The sequence below is a fragment of the Rhinolophus sinicus genome, chromosome 10 (genome assembly GCF_057876585.1).
Source record: "Rhinolophus sinicus isolate RSI-liver-muscle chromosome 10, RSI-T2T, whole genome shotgun sequence".
Classification (NCBI taxonomy): domain Eukaryota; kingdom Metazoa; phylum Chordata; class Mammalia; order Chiroptera; family Rhinolophidae; genus Rhinolophus; species Rhinolophus sinicus.
Genome location: NC_142510.1, coordinates 16,567,930 through 16,594,421, shown reverse-complemented (window position 1 = coordinate 16,594,421; position 26,492 = coordinate 16,567,930). Strand labels below are relative to the sequence as shown.

The 26,492-nt window shown below is 50.9% G+C and overlaps 1 protein-coding gene, 2 long non-coding RNA genes and 1 pseudogene across 4 annotated transcripts in view; 2 read left to right on the top strand and 2 right to left on the bottom strand.

The window, feature by feature from the left end:
- The window catches only part of IL4R (interleukin 4 receptor), a 32,128-nt gene extending 18,975 nt beyond the window's left edge, over positions 1-13,153 (bottom strand). The window contains exons 1-2 of one of the 2 annotated variants that reach the window (XM_019718087.3): positions 13,000-13,153; positions 157-244 (exon numbers count right to left, since the gene is read on the bottom strand). In XM_019718087.3, coding sequence (XP_019573646.3) covers positions 157-226 — 70 coding nt within the window. In that variant the 5' untranslated portion in view covers positions 227-244; positions 13,000-13,153. Of the gene's footprint in view, positions 1-156; positions 245-2,616; positions 3,336-12,999 lie in introns of those variants that run through there. The other variant, XM_074322590.2, reaches the window with a different exon arrangement.
- Positions 7,274-17,580, top strand: LOC141569437 (uncharacterized). The gene is made up of 5 exons (XR_016022640.1): positions 7,274-8,436; positions 8,627-12,874; positions 14,441-14,533; positions 17,042-17,111; positions 17,381-17,580. It is a non-coding gene; the product is annotated as an uncharacterized LOC141569437 (long non-coding RNA).
- An 18-nt stretch (positions 17,581-17,598) lies between these two features.
- LOC109438292 (membrane-associated progesterone receptor component 2 pseudogene) lies at positions 17,599-18,547 on the bottom strand (annotated as a pseudogene).
- A 2,815-nt stretch (positions 18,548-21,362) lies between these two features.
- On the top strand, positions 21,363-23,494 carry LOC141569438 (uncharacterized). Its single transcript, XR_012493054.2, has 3 exons — positions 21,363-22,108; positions 22,257-22,539; positions 22,742-23,494. It is a non-coding gene; the product is annotated as an uncharacterized LOC141569438 (long non-coding RNA).
- Positions 23,495-26,492: the final 2,998 nt, after the last annotated feature.

The following is a 26,492-nucleotide window of genomic DNA, read 5'->3' as shown; positions in this document are numbered from 1 at the left end:
TGGAATTAGGGCCACTTGCCACTGGCTGTCTCGTCTCACTACAATGTAATCTCGCCAAGGCCACGGGTCTTTGTTTTGTTCACTGATTATCCCAGGAGGCTGGCAAGTAAACAGTCAATAAACAGGTTGCGGAATGAGCGAGAGGTGGTGACTTACCAGCGCCTGCCGCCCACACCAGAATCAGGCAGCTCACCCGGAACGTGAGCCCGGAGCCAAGCCACCCCATTGGGAAATCCTTAGGCACCTGCGAAGAGAAAAGGAACCAGGTCAGTGTTGAGCGTGGTCCCCACCATCCCCATCGTCCCAGGTGCAGCCTTCACACCTCACCTTACTCCAGATACCACCATCCACCCCCCGCCCCAGCCACTGCGTCTCTGTCAACAATGACAGAACTCTGTTTATAGTCACAAAACCCAATCTAGAAGCACAAAGCCCAGAGTGAGGGCCACACAACACCTGCCCCAAGAGAGGCTTCTTGAGAAACAATCCCATGGCCTGCTAAGCTTGAGCAACCCCTCGGACTTTTGGAAGTTCATCATGCACATTTGCATGTAAAGGTTCTGATAAGTCCTGCAGTAAGAAGATCTATTTTTCATTTAACCCACCACTTACCACATTTATTTCCAACCCAGCCCTCATTTGTGTGCACGTATACGTCAAAACCCCTGAAGGATTTACAATCCCTTGAAATATAGTTTGGAAATGCCGTGTCCAAGCTTTTTCAAAAATCTCGTCTGAGGCTGAGAACATAAGGGGATGGGGGACCCTGGGTGGCTACAGACATGAGTCACCCATCTCTTCACCACGCGGCAGGCAGAATCGTTTTTAGATTGGAAACGAGGCCCTGAACTGCCTGCTCATGCCCTCCACTGGCCTCTGGTTCCTGAAGGGTGTCTTCACCCGGGTGCCACCAGTCCCCAGGGGTTCATGGCCCACTCAAGAGGGGCACCTCTGACTCTGAATACAATCCAAGCCCAGGAGTAAAAGCAGCCAAGCTGAAAGGGTGCTCACTGTGATTCCATTTGTGTTACGTTCTTGAAATGACAATATATGGAAATGGAAAACAGACTAGTGGTTCCTGGGAGGTGGGGGGGGCAGAAAGGGCGGTCGATGTGGCTATAAATGGCAACAAAGAGGGATTCTTGTGATCTGTCCTTTACCTTGGCTGTGGTGGTGGAGACACAGAGCTGTCTGTGTGGTAGAACTAAAGACATGTGCCCACACATGCGTACAAGTAAAGCGGGCCCGGATCGGAATGCGAGCCACGGGTTGTCAGTATCCTGGCTGGGAGGGATACTGACAGCAGTCTGATAAGACGTGACCCGTGGAGGAATCTGAGAACACAGCGGATCTCTCTATATTATTTCTTACAACTGCATGTGAGCCTACAAATATCATAAAAGCTTAAGAAAATGAAAAAAAATAATAAACCTCAAGGCCCCGGCTACCCACGTGCTGTCCCCACCTGTGCCCTCTCCCTCCCCCACAATCCGTTGGTCCCACTGGCCTGAGTGCTCTGACCCACTCCCAGCACTCTTCTCCCTCGCAGCTGTAATACCCCGTCATCTACGAAGGGCTCCCCCATTACTTATCACAGCACCCTGTTTATTTCTGTCATCTACTTATCTAATCGTATCGCCGAGCTCACAGGGGCGAATGGACTTTATTTCAGGGTGTAGATAGCAAAGGAAAACATTGGACTGCAAAAAATTTTCAACTTCCCCACGTCAAAACGCGCCACAGAAAAATAGAAAGCAAGCAAGTGACTAGAAAAAGGGTAGCGACCTACCTGACAGAGGGTTAACGGCCTTAATATATAAAGAGGCCTCACAAGCCAGTAAGACAAAAACAGGCAGAGGAGAAACCGCCCCTCATTCTGCTGCTAGTTCATGAAGTTGGGAGTATAGAAGATACCCTGTAACATGGACGGGATTTCTTTGTCTATACATGTATTGTTTGTCACCCACCCCACCCCCCCATGAGAATGTGAACCCCAGGGCAGAGCTGTGTCTGCCACGGTCATTGCTTTCCCCAGTGCCTAAACAGTATCTGACATATACACAGCAGGTGCTCAATAAACATCTGTTGAATGACTGGCTAAAATTCAACCATAACAAAATCAACCATCTATTTTTAAACATGGAGTATGTACCAAGCGTTGGCCCATGGTAACTGCCATGCACATGGAGTATGTACTTATGTGCCTGGCGTTGTTCTCAGTGCTTATAATGTATTAATCAATTTGGTTTCACAAGAACTCTATGAGGGAGGTGCCATTAAAATCGCCATTTTACAGATGAGGAGACTGAGGCACAGAGAGGTTAGAGCACTTGCTTGTGGCCACACAGCTAGGATCTGAACTGGGGCAGTCTCCCTCCGGAATCCACGTGCCTAACCAATGTGTTTCACTACCTCTGAAACACCGTCTCTGCAACACTGGGAGGTGGTAGCATTGGCCAGGGGACAACTGAGGCCTAGAGAGGGCAAGTGACAAGGCCAAGGTCAGAGTTAGGAAGCGGCAGAGTCAAAGAATTGGTGACAGCCCGAGCCAGGAAGACAGCAGAAGCACCGGAGTAGAAAATCACTCCTGCTGGCAAAGAAACACACTCAACTCACTCTTTCTATTTGGGGGGAGATGGGTGGCAGGTCGCGAAGAGTCAGAAGCCAGCAGCAGTACGGACGTGACCGAGGAGGCTCTTCCTGTGCCCACAGGGCCTCCTGTTCCTCTTCCTCGTCTTGACTACAAGCCCGAGTGAAGGGAGGGTGGGAGCTGGATCCACCGACAGGACGCGCAGTCAGTAGCATTATAAGAGGTACTGGAGAGGAAGCCAGTAGCACAGCAGGGGCCACGGAGGCCTCCCCTGGGAGCCACTGATCCCTGAAACTCCACAATCTTAAGCCAGCCTAGAGCTTCCTCTGGCCTGGGGACAGCTGGGCCGGTCTGGCGTGGGGCCAAGGACGCACTTCTCCCTGAGGCAGCAGCCTTCCCGGAACTGCTGCCTGGCTGGGGTTCCCAGAACTGGCAGCTACGTCAGCAGCCCCACCCAGGACAGTGAGGCAGGCCAGGCCAGAGCCCTAAAATGGCCCAGGCTGCCTGCCTGGTCTACCCCGAGTCCAGCCAGGGACGAGGATGGGTGGCAGCAGGCTGGTTCTGTTGCCACCATGAGCAAGACTCAGTCACGTCAGCCAAGAGCCACCCCAGGCTCTCGTGTACCTACTGTGTCCTCCAGGCCCTCATGCATTCTTGTAGCAGGCGTTTTCTGAGCACCTACTATGTGCTGGGTACTACAGATGCAAAACAGGCCATTCATTCATTCATTTCTTCCTTCTTTCCTTTGATAAATCTTTGAGTGAACAGAGACGTTTCTAACCATCCATCTGCCTGTGTGGAATGAAAGGCCCAGGAAGGTTCAGGAAACGGCCTAAGGATGCACAGCCAGTAAGTGGTGGGGTCAAGGGCAGAAGCAGGGACCAGTGAGGAGACGCTAGCGGATTGGTCCAGGCACAGGGTGGTGGGTAAGGCCCGGTAAGAATGGGTCGGAGTCTAGATCTGTTTGACGGTAGCGCCCACAGGATTTGCTGCCAGAATGGGATGTTGTGGGGTTGGTGAGAGGAAAAGAGGACTAATTGAGTCAAGGTCTCGGGCTTGTGGCCTGCGCCCCTGAAAGGCTGGGGTGGACCAAGGGAGGGGGCAGTGTGAGAAAGAAACAGGCCTGCGGGGAGCAGTAGGGACACCATCATCAGAGAATGTAAGAGGCAGTTAGGAGACAGAGTCTGCCAGGACCTACGCTGGTCCTCCAGGGTCAGGTGTGTGTGTGTGTGGGGGGGCGGGGCATGACAGAATTCTCCACGGAGGGGAAGGCGGGGTGTGAGAGGGTGGAAGAATGCCCCACAGAGGGCGCTGTGGGCTCCCTAAGGGCAGGGAACCAGAATATGGAGCCTGGTGCCAGGCATACAGCAGGCACTCCATAAATGATCGTGTGCACCCGACTTTATTCTCATGGCTACACGTACTTAGTGCTTCCTTAGTACCCTACACTGTTCTGGATACTTTAAGACACCCCATGAGGGGAGTACAATTATTAAACCCATTTTACAGATTCTTAAGGATCCTAAGAGAGGGAGGGAGGGAGGGAAGGAATGAGTGGAAAGTGTGTGAACAGCCAGGAAGAAAGGAGGGCACAGCCCAGTCCCTTCCCGACAAGACGAGCCTTTGGTGGCAGTGATGGGGGGAAGGGGAGGTGGTGATAAGAGCAGAGAAGTCAGTGGGGCCAGAAGCCAACTGTCTACCAGGCGTGGTAAGCGACTTGGCCTGCAGCCCAGGGCAGTGGGGAGCCACTTGGCAGGACAGGAGCTGCATTCCAGAAGTCCCACTCCCACCTGTGTGTGGAGAACGAGCACGTGGCAAGATGGAGGCGGCTGGGAGAGAAGGGGGCGCTGCTGGAGCTGGAGAAGAAAAGCAGACTCCAGCCCCGTTTGGGAGGTGGACGTGACCGTTCAGGGATGACCGGTGGCAGGCAGCTGACAGCCAGGAGGAGGTGGCTCTGGTTTGGGACAGTGGCAGGTGGTGGTGCTGGGAAGGGGAGCGGGGTTGCTAGGGGAAACCACGCAGTCTGCAGAGCTGTGGACATAGCAGTGGGCCCCATCCAGGATGCCGGAAGTGCGTCCTCGTGGCCTAGAGCTCAGCAGAAAGGCTAGGGCTGGAGACCAGGGACCTCCTCCATGGGACACGGCTGGGCCAGAGCCCCTGGGGGGTGCACCACCTCGAGGACAGGCTGGCATCTTGCGCCAGAGGCCACTCGATGGCAACGTGGACATTTGTGCTGGCTGTGGACATGCTGAGCCCAAGCAGATAATCGGGCCCCCAGGGAGGCATCCAGGCAACTCCAGCCGGGATTCTAGAAGCCACGGCCACCTGCAGAAAGCACCAGAGGCCCCGCCGGAGGCTGAGCCAGCAGCCGACCTCCATGACTGCCAAGCCCTTGTCCTGCTCTATTGGTCTGCACAGCACTGAAGGCCCTGTAGCGTATCACATGCGCACACTTCCTGTCCACAGTCCACATGCCCCAAGAACGCAGCTCCCGCCCACAAGGCCAGAGCCTGTGTCCACCGCGTCCACTGCTACAGCCCCAGAGCCCAGCACCGTGCCTGGCCCAGAGTAGGGGGTGATGGATACTTGCTGGATGGAAGACTGAATGGCTGCATGTAGGGGGCCCGGTCAGCCACCCCTGACAGAGACAGGGGCACAGCGCCAAGAGCTGGCATTTTCTGCTTCTCGCTGCGAGATAAACACTGACCAATTGTGGCTTGGCGTCTCTGTCATAACCTAAGGCAGGCACCAGTGGGCCTCCCCGGGGGAGCTAACCTCCAGGGAGCTGGTAATTGGGACATTACCATGATTCTTACCCCAGGATGCTGACGAGATTTTGGCTGTCTTCGTGACAGTCACAGCTCCTGCAAAAGTCACCATGGCCCGTGAGTGTCCCCAGTTCCTCAAGCTCTCTAAGGGCTCTCTGCCCATGGGTTCCACCTCTCTCCAACCCAAGGAACACGGCGGGTACAGTCACTATCATCCCCATTGGAGACGGGGAAACCGAGGCCTAAGGAGGTTCAGGAAGCTGCCTAAGGCTGCACAGCTGGTAAACGGTGGGACTGAGCCTTGAACCTGGACCTCCTCCCTCTGGAGTCGCGGCACAGCGCCAGGCAAGGAGGCGGGAGCCAGGAACTCGCTCCTGGTAGCACCTCTCTGTGTGCTCCTCGGCAAAACCCCTGCAGAAGAGGGGGCCACACACGCCCCCTGCACAGAGCGGGAAACCGAGGCTCGGAGGGGTTCAGAAAGAGCCCCAAGGTGACGAGGCAGGAAGTGACTGAGCTAGAATTTGGCCTCCATCTCTGTTTGTCCAGCGCTCACCCGTGAACTTGTCTCAACAGTGACCGAGACTTTGCCCCTGGGCAAAAACCCAAAGGGTGACACATCGGCCCTGATAAGAACTCCCTGTTGGTTTTCTGTCTGCAGACGGGCAGCTGGGGTGGAGAGGAGTTCTCCCACAAGTTCTTCCTGCTGTCTCACCCTGTGTCATTCCTGCCATGGTCAGGAACACACAGACGTGTGGAGCCACTCATGTGAGCATGGACTCCAGGGCATCTAAGACATGGAAGCATAATTCTGGGGCTAAGTCCCAGGCCCCACCTTGACTGTCTGAGAGACCCTGGCAAGCTGGGGTCCTCTCAGAGCTTCAGTCTCCTCCTCTGTGAAGTGTGGGCAGAGCCATTTGCCTCATGGGACGGTTGCAGGGAGGCAGAGACCATGGTGGAGTAGAACAGGCCTCAGACCGTGTTGACGGAGCAGGTGGCAAAAGCTCATTCTCTAAGCACCAAGTAAACTGTCTGAGACCCCACGGCAATTACAGCTGCCAGGAAAGCATCAGCAGGTCACGTGGGTGCAAGCTGAGCCAAGGAAGCTGGGCTCAAAACGGCAACACTGATTCTATTTATACAAAGTCCAGAAAGAGACAAACTGATCTCGGGGTAGAAGTTAGGACTTCTGCTTTGGGGGGAGGGGCGTGCGGGGGGCCAGGAGGAAGCAGGAGGGAGACTTCTAGTGGACTGCTTGGGTTATACATGGCACATGTTCACTTTGTGAAAATGCATGAAGCTGGGCACTTGTCTGCACATATGTTGCGATAAAAAGGACAAGAAAAAAAGATGAATGAGAGGGAAGGAAGGGAGTGGAGTGTGCAGTCTAGAGTATTGGGGGGTGTCAACCAAGATCTCAGGGCAGGAGGGACCCCCAAAGACCCTCAGTCTACTCCCAGTGCTACGTCAGGTCCCCCAGGCCTTTTCAGGGGCCATGCCAGCTACCTCCTTCACGGCCAAGGAGTCGTCTCCTCCAGAGGAAACTCAAATTATCTATGACAACTGATATGCGTGCCCTCAGAGAGTAGAGAGGAGACAAGTGGCGGGCACATGCCCAGCCCCAGAAGGCAGATGCCACACAGCGTCAGTGGCTTTCTGCCACGTGAGACTGAAGGCACAGCCATTCTAGGTCTTCTGAGTTTTTCAAAAGAAGCCCCAAATCCACATTTTTATGTGTGTAATCCTGATTTTTAAATGCTTGCAAAAGAGTTCGATTTTTTAAAATCCCACCCTACATGTGTGGTCCCTTTTTGGCCAACAATCACCAGGTGGTATCCTCCTGGGTGGGCGGGTGGGTGTCCTCAGACACCAGAAGACCCCCACAGGAGGCAAGGAGAAACAGAAGGTGAGCCCCCTCCCTCTTCTCTGACCAGACAGGCTTTGGGGAAAGCAATGGGTTTCATGTGGGTCTCCGACCAACTGCATCGTGTCCAAAGCTGGACTGAACTCTTTACAATTCCCTGTGTCAAGAAGAATGATTAAAATAACGACAGCTGTGTAGTCTGAAAAGGAGAAATATTGGGCTGTGATTGGAGGGATGGAGCAGAAAGTGAAAGTTCCTGGAAAGCTAATCTGGCTGTATCTTAGGAAAAATCTTAGCCCAGTCAGAGCTGTCTAGCTGTGGAAATCTGGCTTGTGGAAAGCTCCACCCTCACAAACAAGGCTGTCAACAGGAGTCTGTGGCTCTGCAGGCTCGGACAGCTGCCAGCCCAGTGGCCCCGTGTCTCTCCTCTCCAGAGAAGTGCCGTTTCCTCTTTTGAAAAGGCAGGATGCTCTCCTGGATGCTCCAGGAAAAGCTCAGACCTTCTCCTATTCTCCAAAATGCTGCTCCCTTATTTCCAACCAAGAAATTCAGCTCTTTTCCACTCGACGCCTTGTGGGGGTGGGTTCAGAACAGTGGCTTAGTGTCACGGCTTCCAGGTCAGCGACCTGGATTTGCATCCAGACTCTGTCCTTCTGAGTTGTGTCACAGGTAAGTCACTACCATAGCCTCCGTTTCCTCCTTGGGGGAAACGGGGAGGCCCCCACTCCTCTACCCACCTCCCCCTAGCTGAGCGCCTGCTGTGGACTGGGGACTCCACTCGCCCTCACCCTGCTCTGCGGTCCCCTCTGCTTCAGCGTGGCCTTACTGTCAGCCCCCGGGGAAGGTGCTCATTGGTCAAATGATCTGTAAAATGATTTGCACAATGATTGGACCATTTGTGATGCCAGGCCTGGCCTGCCCACACCCACAGAGCTGCCAGGCTGGCTGACCTATGGCAGGACAGCACACCAACAACCATCTGAGTGGTAGGTGGGTCTTCAGCACTTGAGCCCGGTTCCCATTATGTGTTTACACACAGTGGTGACGACTGAGAACGCTGAGAACTCGGGTTCACAGCCCTGCTCTGCCGCCTTCCAGCTGTGTGACCCTGGGCAAGTTACTACACCATTCTGTGCCTGTTTCGTCACGTGTGAGGTCTGGGTAAGAGCAGGTCCTACGTTGTCAGGTGATTCTACAAGCTGAATGAGATAAGGCAGGTACGGGGCTCCCCTTTACCTCCCTGAGCTGGGCTCCTGCACCCTAATTCCATCCAACCGCACCAGCTTCCTTGTGGGCTAAACGCACCACGCCTGTTCCCACCTCAGGACCTTTGCACTTTCTGTTCTCTCTGCCAGGACCACTCTTTCCCACCCCCAAAAAACACATCCACATGTCTTTTTACTTCAGGTCTTAGCTCAGAAGTCACCTCCGTGGAGTCACCTCCCCCACCAGACTGCCCGCTCTGCGAGGGCCTCCCTTCCACATCCCTGGCTGCCCTGTCTCCAACCCCTGGCGTGTTTGCTGAGTGAATGTAAATGGTGAGCCTCGTGCCAGCCCTCGACCCATGTCCATGCCTGTCGCTTTCAGCTTCGTCACCCGGCTCTGCAGGCCGGAAGCCTTGACACATCCACTGCTCAGAACTGCACCCCCTCCCCTCAGGAAATCAGTCCCACTGAACGCTTGAGGGCCAACCTCTCCTCCCCTCGCTGGGACCCACATCCTCCTTCTTTCACTGGAGGGAGGAGGAGAGAACTTGGAGGCTGGCCCAGCTAGTGACTGTCCCCAAAGAGTCACAGCACCCAGGCCTGCTTTAGCTAAGACCCTGGATTTCTGAAACAACCTCGGGGAAGAGAGGAAGCGGGGGGGGGGGGGGGGCTAGAGTGAGAATGAGTCAGTCGGAGCCAAATCTGAAATCTTAGAGGCATCACCACTTCTTGGAAACACACAGACATGTACCCTGAGACAGAACTGTGAGCCGGGGACATGCAGGGGGCCCGGGAGTGGGGTCGGTGGGATGGACGAGCCCTTCTCTGCTGTGGTGCCCTGCCCAGGGCCCATCCTTCCAGGCCTCGCCCCTCGTCTTTCTGACATCCCTCCACCGACCCCGCCCTCCCCCGCTTTGCTTTTCTCTTAGCACTGTCACTAGCTGACAGCGTACTGCAGGTCCCCGTTCTCTCATGTGAAATCCTGGGGGGGCAGGCGTGTTTCCGAATTACTCAGATTAAAGAAAGGTTATCTGGTATAAAATCCCACCTGACGTAAGCACCCCCGCCCCCCACGCAGCCAGAGCAGCAATCACGTGACCATCTTTGCAGAGAAAGAGAAAGAGAGAGAGAGAGAGAGAGAGAGAGACACGTGCATCCTCACCAAGGAGAAATAAAGACCCGAGAGGGCCTCGGGTTTAGTTCCTGTCGGGTCGTGCTTCCAAGCGAGTTATGAAAAAGCTTTCGGTTTTCAGAGCTGGTGGATTTTGGAATGATTGATAAGGGCTGTAGATCTGTATATATATGTGGGTTTGTGAACTGCCTGTTTTCTCAACTAGAATGTAAACTGCAGGAACAGGAGGGCTCTGTCTGGTGTTCTGTCATAGCACCAGCCACCGTACCTGGCATGTACAGGGGCTTGATAAATATTTGAAGAAAACAAGGAATGAGGAAGCCAAGGACTGAATATGGAGACGCGACTGTGTCCTAAATGGGGAGAAAAACAGCAATTGCCGAGCCAGGGGCAAAGTGCCTATAAAAATGATCTCACGAACATCCCTGTCCTATACCCATTTTACTGACAGGCAAACTGAGATTCAGAGAGGGCAAGCGACTGCTTCCAGATCACAGGTGGGAAGCAGCAAACTCACCTTTGAACGTGGGGCCCCTGTCTTCAAGCCTCTATGCCCTTTTCTCTGCCTCTAGCTCACGGAAGCAGAATTGCTGCAAGTCACATGACACAGCAATGGGGGTATAGCCCATCTGATGGTGGGTCCTGTAGGACCTTTCAGCCACCAGGTGGGGTTCTCCCATCCACGTTCTTGCAAGGGCAAGTTCATACACCATCCAGGCAAGCCGCTGGCCTCTCTTCTAGACTAGTGAAGGGATATATGACCAAACGTGACCAGGCATGTCTCCACCGGGCCAGTCACGAGGAATGCTGGGAAATATGTTCCTCTTGCTCACCCCAGGAAACTGGGACAGTGGGAAAGAACACGGGCTGGGAAGGAAAGCAGGTTCTAATCCCTCCATGTCTCTGTCATTCCTAGACATGGGACCTTAGGCAAAGTCCCTGCACACAGCTGTGATTCTCAGTTTCTTCACCTGCAAAATGGGCAGACGAAACCCCATCCAATGGGGCTCATTGATTTACTATAAATCCATGTGTTTACTCCGTACCAGCCCGTTCTGTGTGCCTGACACTTATTCATTCTTTCCATCATCACTACAACAGCATAGTCACTACAATTTCACAAATGGGGAAACTGAGGGCCTGAGAAGCAGCAAACTTAGGAAGCAGCAAACCCAGCCTCTGAACCTGGGCAATTTGGCTCCAGAGTCCCTGTTCTTAACCTCCAGCTATACGTCTTGACAGGTAACAGCGGACACGCACGTTTACTGTGGACATACTAGGTGTGGGAAACTGTGTTAAGTGGCATATAAAACACGATGCTATTCACCTGCATGAAAGCTCACTTTGACCAGGGTGAGGAAACAAAGCAGCCGGAGGCTTCTGTCCCTGACCCCCTCCTAGGTGCATGGAGGGCACCTGAGCTCAGTGGCCTGTTTGGTCTCGAACCCGCTCCTCCATCCTGGGGTAGGGTTGGAGAGGAGAGGGGGAGGGGTCCAGGAAAGAGTCTCTCTCCTCACTTCTTTGACTTCCCTTCAGGGCCTTGCTATGAGGTTGGTGCAAAAGTCATTGTGGTTTTTGCAACTATTTTTAACCTTTTAAACCTCAAGGACCTTTGCACCTAGCGATCCCGGGGTCGTGCTGTATGAGACCGAGACGGTACTGTATAAAACCCATCCGGATTGAGTCACTGCCCAGAATGTGGAAATGCTCAGGTCATCCGGACTTGCCGGTAAATGGATGTGCTGTAACCATGGTGACTCGCTAGTGGTTTTCCCCCTGCCGCCTTCCCATGGCTTCCCTCCAGATCTGGCTCCAGAGGTCCAGGCTGGCGCCCAGGAATCTGCATTGTGACTCCGATGGCTCAGGCAAAGGGAAGACACTGGCCTGCTTCTCAGCACGACGTTCGAGGCCTTTCCACAATGCAGCCAGCCCCACCTCGCCACTGCTCTCCCCACTCCCTGGCGCCACACAAGCGCCCTTCACATCTCCATGTCTTTGCCCAAGCAGCGTACCCTTCCCTCCCGCTCTCCTACTGCCGAGCTCCTCCAATGCTCCAAGGCTGGCTCAGAGGTCTCTGTTCCCCGTAGCCTCTCACGGGGCCTCCCCCCAGGGGCTGATCACCCCTGCTGTGCTCTTTCTCCCCAGAGGGAGGCCCTGAGGGTAAACACCAATGCCCTAAACAGCGCTGGAGCAGAGCCTCCAGGAGCGCCAAGGACTAATGAGTGAGGGAATGGCTGGGCCGGTCACCCCCCAATCCTAGTTGAGTCCAAGGGACCTTTGCAGGAGTCTGGATCCCCTAAGTGTGCAGAAACCTGGGCCAAACGGACACCTGAGCCTCAGTTTCCCCCTCGAACTTTAGGATTTTAACACAAGCTCTGATGTCCCACCAAAGGCTCCAGCTCCCACAGGGGCCACAGCTCACAGAAGGCTGGGGAAAGGCAGAAGCTAGGATTCACGCAGGATTCATAGCAGCCTGGGGGAAATCTGGGAACCCAGCATTTGCCACCAGGTCACTGGTCTCCACTCTCTCCTGATTACAGGAAATACAGATTTTTTTTTTTTTAATCCAGGCTCCTGGGTTTATTGAATCAGAATCTCACAGACCGGGCCTAGGAATCTGCACTTTAATCAAATCCCCTGGAGAATTCATTTATGGGGTAGGTTGGCAAATATTGTTGACAGGTGGAGAGCAGAGGGCTCGGGCGTCAGATGGCCTGGGTCCCCACCCTGATCCACACTTTGGGGGGTGGGGGGAGGGCATCACCTTGGGCGAGTTACTTAAGCTGCCTTCGCTTCCTCGTCCTCATCTGAAAAATGGCCATGATACATACACAGCACGACCAGAAAGGTTATTTTCAGATTTAACTCAAAATACTGACCGTGTTCAGAACAGAGCCTGAAGAAAAGAAGCCCCAGAAAAAAACGATCGCTGGTACTGGATCCATCCAGCAATATTCAAATAAGGAGTACAAAGGTGGAAAGGGCGTTGTTTCCCCAGATTCCTTCACCTAGTATCCAATTTTACAGTTTGCAGAACTTTCCCCACCCTTTCTCTCCTCCCCAATTCTCATCAACTCTCTGTGCGCGGGGCCAGAGGTGACTGCCCAGAGAAGGGGACCTGCGTGGCCCAAGACCTGCCTTACCCCACGCTCCCGTCATTTCCCACGGCTCGGAGAGATGTCTCGGCACGAGTTTGGGGGCCGCGCCGGGTGTCTGAGCGCCCAGGGGCCAGCCTGCGTTTCCAGCCCCCGTCTCGGCTGCCCCTGGGAGACATGGACAGAGCAGACCGCTCTCCGTGCACGAGCGGTCCTAGCGCGGGTAAGGCAGGTCCCAGGGACCCTCCGCCCGGGACCCTGGCGGCGGCCCAGCACTTCCCAGAGGCCCGCTGCGTGCCCGGGACGATCCCTCCCGCCTCGGACCCGCGAGCCAGCCCCGCGTCCTACCTCCACGCTCCGGGTCCATCCGCCGAGCCAGCGCCCAAGCGGGAAGTGGAGACAGTGGGGTGGCCTAGCCGGGCCCCGCGGCGCCACTTGGGGCTTTCCTGGGCGCGGGACTCAGCCCGCCCAGCTTCCTGCGCCCCGCCTGGCGCCCGCCCCCAGATTTGCATGCCCCGCCCTGCCGCCACACCCCCACTTCCACGCGGAGGGCGCCGAATCCCACGTCCCTGTCGATGTCCCCTCAGCCCACTCCAGGCCCGGCCGCTGACCTCCCCTGGGGGCACCCCCCACCCACCCCCCACACCGTCTCCCCGGAAGGAGCTGGAGGTCACGCCCCACGGAGAACCCGCAGTAGTTCCCCCACGCTCTCAGAATAAAATCCCATCTCCCAACAACACCCCCCCACCCCCGCATTAGGCTCTGGCCGGTCCCTCCGCCCCTCCCGCTGCCCTTCCTGGGGGGGGGTGCGGGGGGGGGGGGGGGGAGCTCGCATCCTCCCCGCAGAGTAGAGCCGGCAGGTGGGCAGGTGTTTGGAGCTAGGGGTTTGGGCAACTTGAATCCTTCCCCCCTTCCCAGCAACCCAACTCTTGCTAAGTGCCAATGTGTGCTGTACCGTCCACCAATGTTTCCTGAACGCCTACTATATGCTGGGCTCCAGAAAAATGTATAGAGAGTAAGACAACCCTTCAGCGCATAGCTAGTAGAACCTGACTGGCCCTGTGCTAAGGCACTCCCTGTATTTACTCACTGAATCCCCACAGCTGCCCTGTGAGGGAACTCTGTTCCTGCCACTGAGGCACAGACCCGCTGAGGAGAAACTTGCTCAGAATCACACAGCAGACATGGCACTTGAACTCAGGCTCCATAGACCACTAACTACGGGACACCATAAAAGCCCTGATGTAGCCACGAGGCAAGGCAAACACTAAATTAGAAGAAAGAAAAACAGAGAGGGACCTATGAGGCCAGTGGCGTTCGTAGTTAGGTGTCCCTGGGGAGGAGACATTTGAGCTGTGAGTCTAAAGAGGGTAGGGGAGAATACTAGTTTAGGAAATGAGAACAGCAAGTGCAAAGGCCCTGGGGTGGGAACCAATTTAACATGTCTAGGGATTGCGGGAAGGCCAGGTAGGTTTGAGGAGGAGAAGGCAGAAGGAGGTGAGGTAGAACATGTGCAGACTCAGGCTCAGCAGTGCGGGGACCCAAAGAGTAATCTGACACCCTACCTCGTGCTCAAGGAGATGCTGGTCTGAGAGTGGAGGCAAACTCCTCAGAGCCTAGGACATGTCAGCCGAATGGGGTTGTGCAAGGAGGGTGGGCCAGGGAAGCAGCGAAGCCTCTGGTAAGGGTTGGCTTTCTAGGGAGAGGGCACAGTACATCAATTCTCTTTCATTATTCTTCACGTACTCATTCTTTCTTGGCCCTACTGTGTGCTTAACCTTGTGACAAGTGCTGAGGATGCAGATATGAAGATATGAAACAGACATGGCCCTGCCCTCTGAGACCTTACAACCACATGGGCCGGACAGCCACCGGCCTTCAAGTAAGTGACTTGGTCCCGGGAGTCCAGGATGGCTTCCTGGAGGAGGTGGCCTCTGAATGGTGTCTCTAAGTGTCCTTTGGGAAAAGGAGACAGGCATTCAGGTGGAGGTGACTGCATGCGCAAACACTTGGAGGTGCGCTGTGCCATGGGGGTGGGAAAAATTACGATTATTTATTCAGCATCATTTATTGATGCCTGCACGTGCAGGGTATTGAGCCCGGGGTGGGAGAGACAGAAAGAGACCCAGCCCCTGCTTTCCTAGCCTTGGGGGTCTGGTTGGGGCCCTGACACATAATTAGACACAAACAACTGAGTATAGTGACGGCTGTGATGGGGCAGCAGAGAGAGAGGAGAGAGGCCTCCGACCTGACCCGGGAGCTTGGGCTTCCAGAGGGAGTAGGAATTGGCCAACAAGGTGTGAATTCCACGGGTCAGATGGGAATCCCACATTGGATGGGAATTCCACAAAGCCCCTACCCAGGCCGCTCCAGCAGGATGCTTCACGGAGAAGGGTTTGTTCCTGCCTAGAAAAGCTCACACACAGTGTGTCCCACGCACCCACATTCACAGACTCACCTGCCCACACACATTCACACTCATATACTGACACACTCACACACACACACACACACACACACTTGCATTCATTCATCTATCCATACACATTCACATCAGGTACTTACAATACCACACGTGTTCACATCCACTCACGCTTACCCACACACCTCTCATGTTCACACTTACACATCCACACACATTCACACCCACACACGGACCCACACTCATGTACTCACACACGCAGCAGCCCCTTACACACTCCCACACCTGCAGTCACATTCACACACGCACAATCGGTATTTGATCCCGGGCAGCTTGGAATGAACTCCGCCCGCTTCCCTTTGTAAAGAAGAAACTTATTTTGTCCTGGCGTGGTGTGTCTGAGTTTGAGCCTAGTCTCATCTGGAGACAACAGCAGAAGTCTCCCTTGGGACTATGTGGCGTGGGCTGTCTGCTTTCCTGGCCTGGCTCCCAAACTGGGTTCCCACCCTGTTATGTACGTCTTTAAGTCATTCCTCACTCCTTCGTTGCTTGCCACCAGACTGCCTCCATCTGTCTGCACACCAGCTCTGCTACTGACCAACCATGTGGCTTTGTTGCTCAACGTGGGTCAGTCCCTGGGCCTCAGCTTCCACGTGTGCAAAGCGAGGTTGATGACAGAACCCCTCAGGGGGCCGTGGGAGGGTGGAGTGGTGAAATACGTGAAAAGTGCCAGGGACGGTGTCCGGTACACATAAGGTGCTTAGTCAATGTCCATGGTTGTTCTTACCGGAATGAAGATGAAAAAGAAACCACATTGGGACCTGTTCCTTGGCAGGCCTGCTTGCTTGCTTGGGAAACGGGGCTGGAAACTGAAAAGACAAAAAAGGATGCGGTCGGGTGTGAAGACATTTGGGAAATCTGGGGGAAGGGAAATCTGGGAATTCTTTGTACTTTTCTTGTAACTTTTCTGTAAGTCTGAAATTATGTCAAAATAGTTCAAGAAAACAGGGCATTGTCCCGAGTCCCAAGAGAAATAATGAATGTGAAGCTGGTCATCTCACATGCAGTTCCACGTCTCACGTTCCTGCCCACACTGTCCAAACTTGATCAGAGGCTGTGTCAGGCCCGGAAGAGGGGCCTGGAGGCCCCAAAGTAATAAAACCTCAGGCCCTCACCCCAGGGGCTTCCTACGTGTTGCCCCAATCAAGCTCAGCTCCCATTACATCACAACACACTTGTTTTTAAGCCTAGCCTTCAGGTTTTAAAAAATTAATAAAAATTAATAAAAAAGTTTTACGACGGTGGTATATTTACAGAAAAATTGATAGCACAAGAGCCCCCACAGACCCTCTCCACCTGCACACAATTTCCCTTATTAACATCTTGCATTAATGTGGTACATTTATGACAATTAGTGAAGTGACATGTATACGTTATTGTTAACTAAAGTCAGTAGCTTAAATTAAGGTTCACTCTTTTGTGTGTGTGTGTGTGTGTCTGCATCTGCTATCTTCAATCAACACTGTATCTTGAACAATTTTCCATGTCAGCATTTATAGATTTTCCTTATTATGTCTTTTAATAGCTACATGGTGATTCCATTCTATATATGAGCCATATTTATTTATCCATTTTTTTTTTTTTTTTGGTTTATTGTACATGCTTTATTAAAATGGTACTGGTATTTACAGTATCTGCAGAGTCCCTTCCAAGGCGCTGTCACACATTCAAACACACCCATACGACATCCATACTACAACCCCATGCACCCACACCAGTGAGCTATGAGGGTCTGACTCCTAAAATTAGGCAGCTGTTGGGGGACAGAGTTGTTGATTTGTTTTTTAATTTTTTTGAAGAGAAAAGCATGGGGGAATGCATTTGGCCATTACAATGCTAATTAAGTTTGTGTATATTAACATATATGGCAGTAACACTGAATATTCCTTTTACATTCTCTATACACAGCATGACATCAAAGTTTTGCGGTCAACAGAATATTCCAACTTCCGTCTTAATGCTGCTTGTTCAAGTCTATGTAAGTGAAATAAGGCACAAGTAATATTGATTTGACCTAGGGGAAGGGAAGGAATGCAAACTAGTTTCAAATGATCTTACTGTTGGGGATTTAGCTTTGACTTAAATCCACTTGAAATCCCATCTAATTTCCAAAAATTTGTTAGAAGTAAAGGTTTTTATCCCTAATTCCTGACAAAACCCAAAAAAGAAAAGTTGGGGAATTCACATTTTAATGTTTCAGTAGCCTAAACTACTCCAATTAACGTGCAACCCCACCTCTCTGTCCAGGTCTCCTCCCTCCCTCGATGCTAAAACAAAGGCAGAGCATGTGAAATAGGAATCCCCCCTTGCTGTTTCTCAGATGTGTGCACTCAAGCAGCAAATACATATCTGGTTGTCTTTGATTTAAAGAAAAATAAAAGAAAAAAGGAAAAAGTAACCTCGTAACTTTCTTACTCTCTAAAAAAAAAAAAAAAAAAAATCCCTGTCTTTCTTTTCAGGATGATGAAGCCCCACCAGACATGACAAACAACTGCAACAAATGAGTTTGGCAGCATAAAGAATGTCTAGTATTCAAATCTTCACAGTGAGACTCAGTTAGCTTGTGCACAATCTGTTGAATGATTTTTTTGCAGCAGGTGGACCAAACCCAAAGACTCTAGACATTCTGTGAAAGGGAGTAAGAACTGCAGCTCTGAAGGCCCCTGACTTTGGTTGTTTACAAAGTTCAATCCTGTTTATTGGGGTCCTTGGTATGGTCTTCAGCTGTATATTCTGATGGTTCTGGCCTGGTTCTAGCAGTCTGCCTACATAATCATATTTCTCTTTAAAGTGCATTTCCCGTTCTCAAACACTCTCCATCTGCACAGCATTCAGATCTGAGAGCTCATCATATTCGTCTCTAAGTGCGTCTTTATCTAGGCAAAATGTCGCCAGTCCCCCGGAGGCGTCCCTGCCAGCAAATATTCCGTCCGGACCCGCAGGGCCGTAGAACTTGCTGCCTTTGGTCACGTCGAATACGTTCCCACTGACCGCGAGCGGGGTGCGGGGCCGACTCCAAGCTGAAGTCCCGCGTCTGCCTGCGCCCCCAGCGCGCCCGCAGCCGGAGGCCCCCAGCAGCACCAGGGCCGCTAGCGCCACGTTAAGCAGCCTCTCCCCGCCCCCCGTCAAAAGCGTCACCGCCGCTGCTGCCCAGCCACCCGCTTCTGCTGTCGCTTCCGCGCCGCCCGGGTTCTCGGGCTCTCGCTGCGGCTCTCGCTGCCACGCGCCAAGGTGCCTCGCTTCACGTTCCCATCACCCGCCATCACTCTATCCATCTTTTTAAAATAGATATTCAAGTTGCTTTGAGTTTTTCACTATTACAACGAATGTTGCAAAAATTATCTCTGTACAGACATCCTTGCACACTTGTATGACTTTCCTATAAGACAAATTTCCTGAAGTAAAATTGCTGGATCCAAAGGTATGTGTCTATTTTTTATTTTGATGAACAATTTTCATAAGGAAGATAAAGTATGTCATCCCAGAGAAGTCGTTTTTACAGATGTGGAGTGTGTCATTGTTGCAGGTCTTGGTGGGTCCCAATCTGGCCTATTTGGCTTAGAGGGGAAATCCTGGGCTCCCATCCTGACTAAAAGATGCTCTTGACCATTAGAAATTCAGCATCTGGCTCCACCAGTTTATTTATGGACAAGATGGTCCTCAGCACTTATGGGGGAGGCGGTGTTTCAGAATCACAGAAGGTTGGCACAATGGGGTCCTTAGGGAGACGTTTTACTCAACCTCCTCATTTGACAGATGAGCAAATGGAGCTGAGGGTGGGTGCTGTCTCTGGGTGTGCATCACCCTGTCCCCATCCTTCTGTGAGGGGTGGGCGTTCATCAGTCACCCAGAACTTCTGGGTCTTTCCAATGCAACCTTGGGGACGGGGGTGGAGTATGTGCTCGTGGAGGCAGAGAGGCTGCCACGGCTATGAGAGGTGTTGGTCCAGTGCCCCTCACCCCATTGTGAAAACCTGGGACCTGCTCTTGGGCTCCAGTGGAGGGACGGTGACTCAGGAGGCTTCCGTGACTTACGGGGGTTGGGGGGAAGACAGGTATGTGGCTGCGGGGAGAGGACAGTCGGCATTGTCCCTCTGTGTCACTCTTTCTCTTGTACACAGCGCTGTGGGTTTTGACAAATGCATAATGGTTGTGTCCACCGATACAGCATGTAAAAGAATCGTGTCACCTCCCTAAACATCCTCTAGGCTGATCTTTCTACTGTACCTAGAGTCCTGCCTTTTTCAGAATGTCATAGTTGGAATCAGACAATATGCAGTTATGAAGACTGGCTCCTTTCACTTGGTAATATGCTTTTAGGGTCCCTCCCGGTCGCGACTTGATAGCTCCTTTCTTTTGAGCTCTGAATACTAGTCCCTTCTCGGGGTGTACCATAGTTTATGTGTCCCGTCACCCACTGAAGGACTCCTTGGTGACTTTCAGTTTGGCGCAATTATGAATAAAGCTGCTACAAACACTTGTCTGCAGGTTTATGTGCAGAACCTGTTTTCGACGCCTTTGGGTAGATACCAAGAGCGATTTGTAGATCACATGTTAAAAATATGTTTAGTTTTGCAAGCAACCCCAAATATCTTCCAAGATGGCTGGACCGTTCCCACCAGCGAATGAGCCAGAGTCTCTGTTGCTCTGTATTCTCGCCAGCATTTGGCGTTGTCAGTGTTTTGGATCTTAACCATTCTAGTAGATGTGCAACGGTATCTTGGGGTTGTTTTAATTGGCAATTCCCTTAAAGACATATTATGGTAAGTATCTTTTCCTATGTCTATTTGCCATCTGTATATCTTTTTTGTCTATTGAGATCTTTTCCCCATTTTTTTTTTTGTTGTTTTCAATTACAGTTCACATTCAATATGTTTTGCTACTCTGCCAACTTGACCGGACTCCTGTTTCGCCCATTTTTAAATTGGGTTGTTTGTTTTCTTATTGTTGAGGTTTTTAAATTCTTTGTATAGTTTGGATACAAGCCCTTTATTGCGTATGTGTTTTGAAATGATTTTCTCCAAGACTGTGGCTTATCTTTTCATTCTCTTAACAGTGTTTTTTGCAAAGCAGAAGTTTTTCAATTTAATCAAGTCCAAGGGAACAAAATTTTTCTTGGGTGGATCATGCTTTTAGTTTTACATCTAAAAATTCACTGCCAAACCCAGAGCCTCGATTTTCTCCTGTGGTATCTTCCAGAGGTTTCAGTTTTGTATCACACATTTAGGTTTATGGTCCATTTAGAGCTGTTTTTGTGAAACGTCTGTGCCTAGATTCTTTGTTCTTTCCTCCTTTTCTTTCTTTTGCAAAAGGATATCCAATTATCCTAGCACCGCTGTGGAAAAGACTATGCTTTTTCCATCAAATTGCCTTTGCTCCTTTGTCAGAGATTAGTTGACTATATTTGTGTGGGCTATTTTCTGGGCTTTTATTCTGTTCCATTGATCTATTTGTCTATTCTTTCACCAATACCACACGTTTTGATTACTGTAGCTTTATAATAAGTCTTGAAGTTGGGTAATACTACCGTGTTTCCCTGAAAATAAGACTTAGCCGGACAATCAGCTCTAATGCGTCTTTTGGAGCAAAAATTAATATAAGACCTGGTCTTATTTTATTACAAGACCGGGTCTTATTTTACTATAAGACCGGGTCTATATAATATCATATATCATATAATATCATATATTATAATACCAGGTCTTATATTAATTTTTGCTCCAAAAGACTCATTGGAGCTGATTGTCCAGCTAGGTCTTATTTTCGGGGAAAAAGGGTAGTCCTTCAACTTTCTTCTTCTTTTCAGTATTGTTCAGTATTCAACAATCTGTTGAATGATTTTTTTGCATCAGGTGAACCAAACCCAATACTGAATACTGAGTACTGAACCCAGGATTGTTCAGTATTGTTCTTTTCAGTATTGTTGGCTATTTTCAGCATTAGAATCTGTCTGTCAATATTCACAAAATAGCTTGATGGGATTTTGATTGGGATATGTTGAATCTGTAGATCAAGTTGGGAGGAACCAGCATCTTAGCATTGAGTCTGTCTAGCTATAAATGGAGTATCTCTTCATTTATTTAGATCTTTGGTTTCTCTCACCAGTGTACGATAGTTTTCTTCATACAGATCTTGCATATAACTCATTAGATTTATACTTGTGTTGTTTGTATGTGTGTGTGTGTCTGTGCACGTGCACTCATGTAAATGGTGTATTTTTAATTCCAAATTCCAACTGTTCGTTGCTAGTACATAAGAAAGCAATTGACTCTTGCAACCTTACTTGTATCCTGCAGCCTTCCTACAAAAGCTTACTAGTTCCAGGAGATAGTAGATAGATGATAGATTTATTTATTGATTTATTTATTTTTTTGTGAACTCCTTAGGAATTTCTACATAGACAATAATGTCATCTACAAAAACAGTTTTGTTTCTTCCTTCCCAATCTGTATACCCTTTCTTTTCCTTTCCTGATCTGATTGCATTGCCGAGAACTGGATGTTGAGTAGGCATGGTGAGAAGGGCCATCATTGTCTTGTTCTTGATCTTGAGGGAGAAAACATCCAGTTTCCCACCATGAAGTATTTTGGTAGCCGTAGGTTTTTTGTAGCTGTTCTTCATCAAGCTGAGAAAGTTCCCCTCGACTCCTAGTTTGCTGAGCGTTTTTATCCTGAATGGGTGTTGGTTTTTGTCAAATGCTTTTTCTGCCCTGTTGACAGGATTGTGTTTCTTCTTCTTTGGGTGTGATGGCCACCACTGTCTTCTAAATGCTGAACCAGCCTTACACAGCAGGAATCAGTTCTGCTTGGCTGTAGGGTACAATTCTTTTTTTGTACATGATTGGGTAGGATTTGCTAGTGTTTTGCTGAGGATTTTTGCATCTGTGTTCATCAGGGATGCTCGTCTGCAGTTTTCTTTCCTCGTGAGGTCTTCACTTGGTTTTCGTCGTAGGGTAATGCTGGCCTCCAAGAGTGAGGTAAGAAGTATTCTTCTGCTTCTGTTTGCTGGAAGAGATTGTAGAAAATTGGTACAATTCTTCCTAAAATGTTTGGTAGACTTCACCATTTGACTCATGTGGACCTGCTGCTTTTTTACATTAATTTTTGATTCAATCTCTTTAATAGATCTAAGCACATTCAGATATTCAGATCCCTGAGCTGACATGTGAAACGTTCGGCTGCCTCAAGGCCACCATGCTGGAGAGAGCACACAGACAGACCACGTAGAGTAAGAAGCCCAGGGAACCCCTAGAAGCCCAGGGACTTCCCAGCTCAGGTCCAGATATAAAACAATGAGCCTTCAGATGGTTCCAGCCCCCATGGTTCCAGCCTCCAGAACCATCCCAGCTGACACCACGGGGAACAGAGAGGAACGGAGCCCACCGAACGCTGACCAAATTGCAAAATCGTGAGCAAAATAAATGTTGCTGTTGTTTTAACCCGATGCTAAGTAGAAGAGAGACAAGCTGTCCCCACGCAGTGGTGCAGGTTGCAGGCTCATGAGCAAAGTAAATGCCAGTGGGTTTGGGGATCATTTGTTTTGCAGCTACAGTACCTGGCTGCCACATACCCACAACGCTCACCTCCGGTATTGTATTCCTTGCCCACAGAACCCAGACTTCATCTCTGGCAGCAGTTTACCCGACCTGAGGCACTGGATAAAGACTTGTTTCAGCTAATTATGACTCTCCAATTGCAGTTTTCTCAATCTCTCTTCTCTTAGGCCTGGCTGAGTGACCCAGTTCTGCCAACAAAACACAAATGGAAGTCTGGGGGTGGTACTTCTGGGGAATGTTAGCAGTCCTGCTAGAAGGGGCCCTCCTGCTGTGAATATAGACCATCTTGTCAGCATGAGGGAAGGCCCCGACAACTGCAGTGTGGGATCCCTGACGTCTATGAACGACTGAACAAACTGCAGCAACAGCCAATATCTGGAATTCTTGTAAGGTGAGAAGAATTTTCCAGACACGGGATCCCTGACATCTTCGAGCAGCTGAACCACACCAGCTGTGCCTAACCTCCAGTATCCGTGTAATACTAGGAGAAAGCTGAACCTCTGTTTGTGCTTCTGTGGCTTGGCTTTCTGTTATTTTGCGGTTTTGTTATTTTGTAGACCCAGTGGGCTTATTTTGAGAATTGGAAGCATCTAGGACCTCCAAGCTGGCATGGTTCACTTGGTTTTAGTGGGTGAAGACAGAGGGACTGCCAACAACCCTGAGCCAGGCTCTTTGGGTAAAGCCAGGAGACTTATGTCAAAGGTCAAAAGGGCTGAGGGTCGATCCCTTTGGCTGCCACCCTTAGGGAAGAATGACATCCAATCATACTTCAGGCAAGGCAGGTTCAATAAACAGGCTTTCTCTAAACGAATGTGATGGTGATGTGTTGATGATGGTGGTGCTGGTGGGGATGATGGTGGTGGTGGTGATGGTACTGAATAATAGAGACAATGATGATGGTGGTGGGGATGATGGTGGTGGTGGGTGATAACAGGATGACGTTAAGTGCTAACACTAATACAAGCAGTGTGGCACTATGTGCCAACCCTGTTGTAGGGTCTTGTCATATAGTAATCAATTCTTACAAAAACTCTATGAGGTATATTGTTATTAGGTCCATTTTACAGATGCGGAAACAGGCACAGAGAGGGTAAGTAATTTGCTCAAGATTCCCGAGCTTGTGAGTGCTGAGTGAACACACTTCATCAGGAGACAGAAACTTCTCCCAGGAACCTAACAGACGTTACGTGCTCACACTGCTTGTTGCAATACCGTGTTTCCCCCAAAATAAGACCTAGCTAAACCATCAGCTCTAATGTGTCTTTTGGAGCAAAAATTAATATAAGACCTGGTCTTATTTTCTACAAGACCGGGTCTTATGTTAATTTGTGTTCCAAAAGACTCATTAGAGCTGATGGTCCAGCTATGTCTTATTTTCGGGGAAACACGGTATGTACACAGAGCTTAGTATCTGGATGACGATTGAGATTCCTGCCTGCTTACCTCACTGATCTGTTGGGGAAAGGGGGAAAAAAGTCCTGAATCAGACTAGTCTCGTGGGCTTCCTTCCTCTAGGCCACCACTGACTCAGCTGTCTGAGTTCAGCAAGTTGAATCTCAACCTCAATATCTGTCCCTATCTTTCTCTCTCTCTCTCTCTCTCTCTCTCTCTCTCTCTCTCTCTCTCTCTCTCTCTCTCTCTCTCTCTCTTTCTCCTTGTTGAGAATTCCCCTGGCGCTTCCCATTGCTTAAAGGTTAAACCAGAGTTTCTCAGCCCTGGCACTACTGACATTTTGAATTGGATAATTCTTTGTCATGGGGGCCAAACTGTACACTGTAGGATGTTTAGCAGTATCTATGGCTTCTATCTACCAGATTCCAGAAGCATCCTCTCCCCAGTGGTGACAACCAAAATGTCTGCAGACTTTGCCAAACGTCCCTGGGGTGGGGAATGGCCCCCAGCTTAGAACTCCTGGGTTAAAGGAAGGCTGCTGATGACCTGTAAAAAGTAACGTGACCACAGGTCTGTCCGAAGACTCTCCCACCAGACAGAGGGCTCTCCTCATCTCATTTCCCTGACCCCAAATTTTATCTGTAGCTCACAGCAATGAGGGGTCAAGACTGGACACACCCACAGAAAGTGGTGTAGGAAAGACGGGCCTACAACAGGGGAGTGAGTGCCAAGGAGGGCATCCTCGGAAAAGGGCACGCAGGGCATCCGTGAAGAGGCGAGAAGCTGCAGGTGAAGGTACAGGAGCTTTGATGGGCATCCAAGGCAGGAAGAGCAGCACGAACACGGGCCGGGGTACATGTCTCAGGGAGCGCCTGGGTGGGGCACCACGGGCCGTGTTACCAAAGGTCTTAAACGCCAGCCTCGAGTGACGTGGACCATCACAGATGCCAAACCAAGGCACGAGAGGCTCAGCCCAGGGGTTGTAGGACAATCCCTGGCAGAGGCATGGATGGTGAACTTGAGGGAAGACATAGCTGGTGACCCAATAATCCAAGTGCGAACCGAGGCCCCGCAGAGGGGCCGGCAAGAGGCGAAAGGATTCTAGACGTGCCAAGAGGCAGCGTCCTCCTATGTCATGGTGGATACATTCTAATCCTTCCCAAGAGTGCAAAGACAAATACAAAGTTTCTGGCCCAGAGTAAGTAATTAATACTACGAGGTGCCGTCCTCCAGCTCTGTGCCTTGTTCACACGTTTTCCCGGCCAGCTGTGCGCTTCTTCCTTTCCTCGGCCTGCAGAAATCACCCTCTTCCTTGAGGGCTTGATACCTCCTCGGTGGAGAATTCTTGAGCTTCCCAGACTTGGTGTCCTTTTATCTCTATTAGAGCTCACTGCAGGCTGTGACTTTCTCTGTCTTGCTCATTTGTCGCTTGACCAATATTTATTGAGCACATATTATGTGCCAGGCACTGGGATAAGAGCCATGAACAACTGTTGCGTAGCCCTGGCAACCACAGAGGGCCTGGCAAATGAATGAATGAATGAATGAATGAATGAATGAATGAATGAATGAACGAATGAATGAACGGACAGTGGGATGGCTGAGGTAGCTGCAACCTAGAGAGAATCGGTGATTCCCCTGCAACTGCTCAGCAGGAAGTGGCCGAGGAGGAGCTGAAGCCCAGGCATCTAAGGGACGAGGAAACCAGCTCTCCCCACACTGGGTGCTTTTCTGGGAGGTTTTTTGTGTCCCAAGAGCAGCTTCCCCTGGTGGCGGGACTACCACCTGTCACCTGGCGGGGCTCTGCCTCCTCAGGTAGCTGGCTGAAGACACAGGACTGTTTGTGGTCATAGTGGGTGGCTTGTTTCCCACACACACTTGGCCCCTGGGTGCCAGGCAACAGCCCTTACTGGCCTCTGCAGATCTGCCTCCTCCCGTCTCTCCATCCACATATCTGCGTGGGTCTCCATACCCAGCCAGGGATTGGAGCGTGTGGCCCAGGCATAGTCATTCAGTGCAACCAGCAGTTCCATGGCCACAGGGCCATAGAGCTGGGTCAGGGGCAAGCTTGTGACCTAAGTGCTCTAAGCTAGTCCAATCAAGTGAGCCTCGACTTGTCGTGGGACTGCTGGACAAGCGTACTTATATCCTTTTGCACTGGATTGGAGTGTGCAAGCCGTGCAATTTTACCTTCATTGCGTGTACCATCTTAGAACCACCAGGAGAGAGCCTTCTTATATACGGAAACCCACAGAATGGACTCAGAGATGGAGAGGGAGTGAAAGGAGGTCTCGACGTCACTGTCTGAGCTCCTGGATCCAGCCAGGCCTGAAGCCAGCCAGATCCTACCCCGGGCATTTTGATCATTTCCTCAACCCAGTTTGTTGGATTTTTCTGTCCTACTGGATGCTCA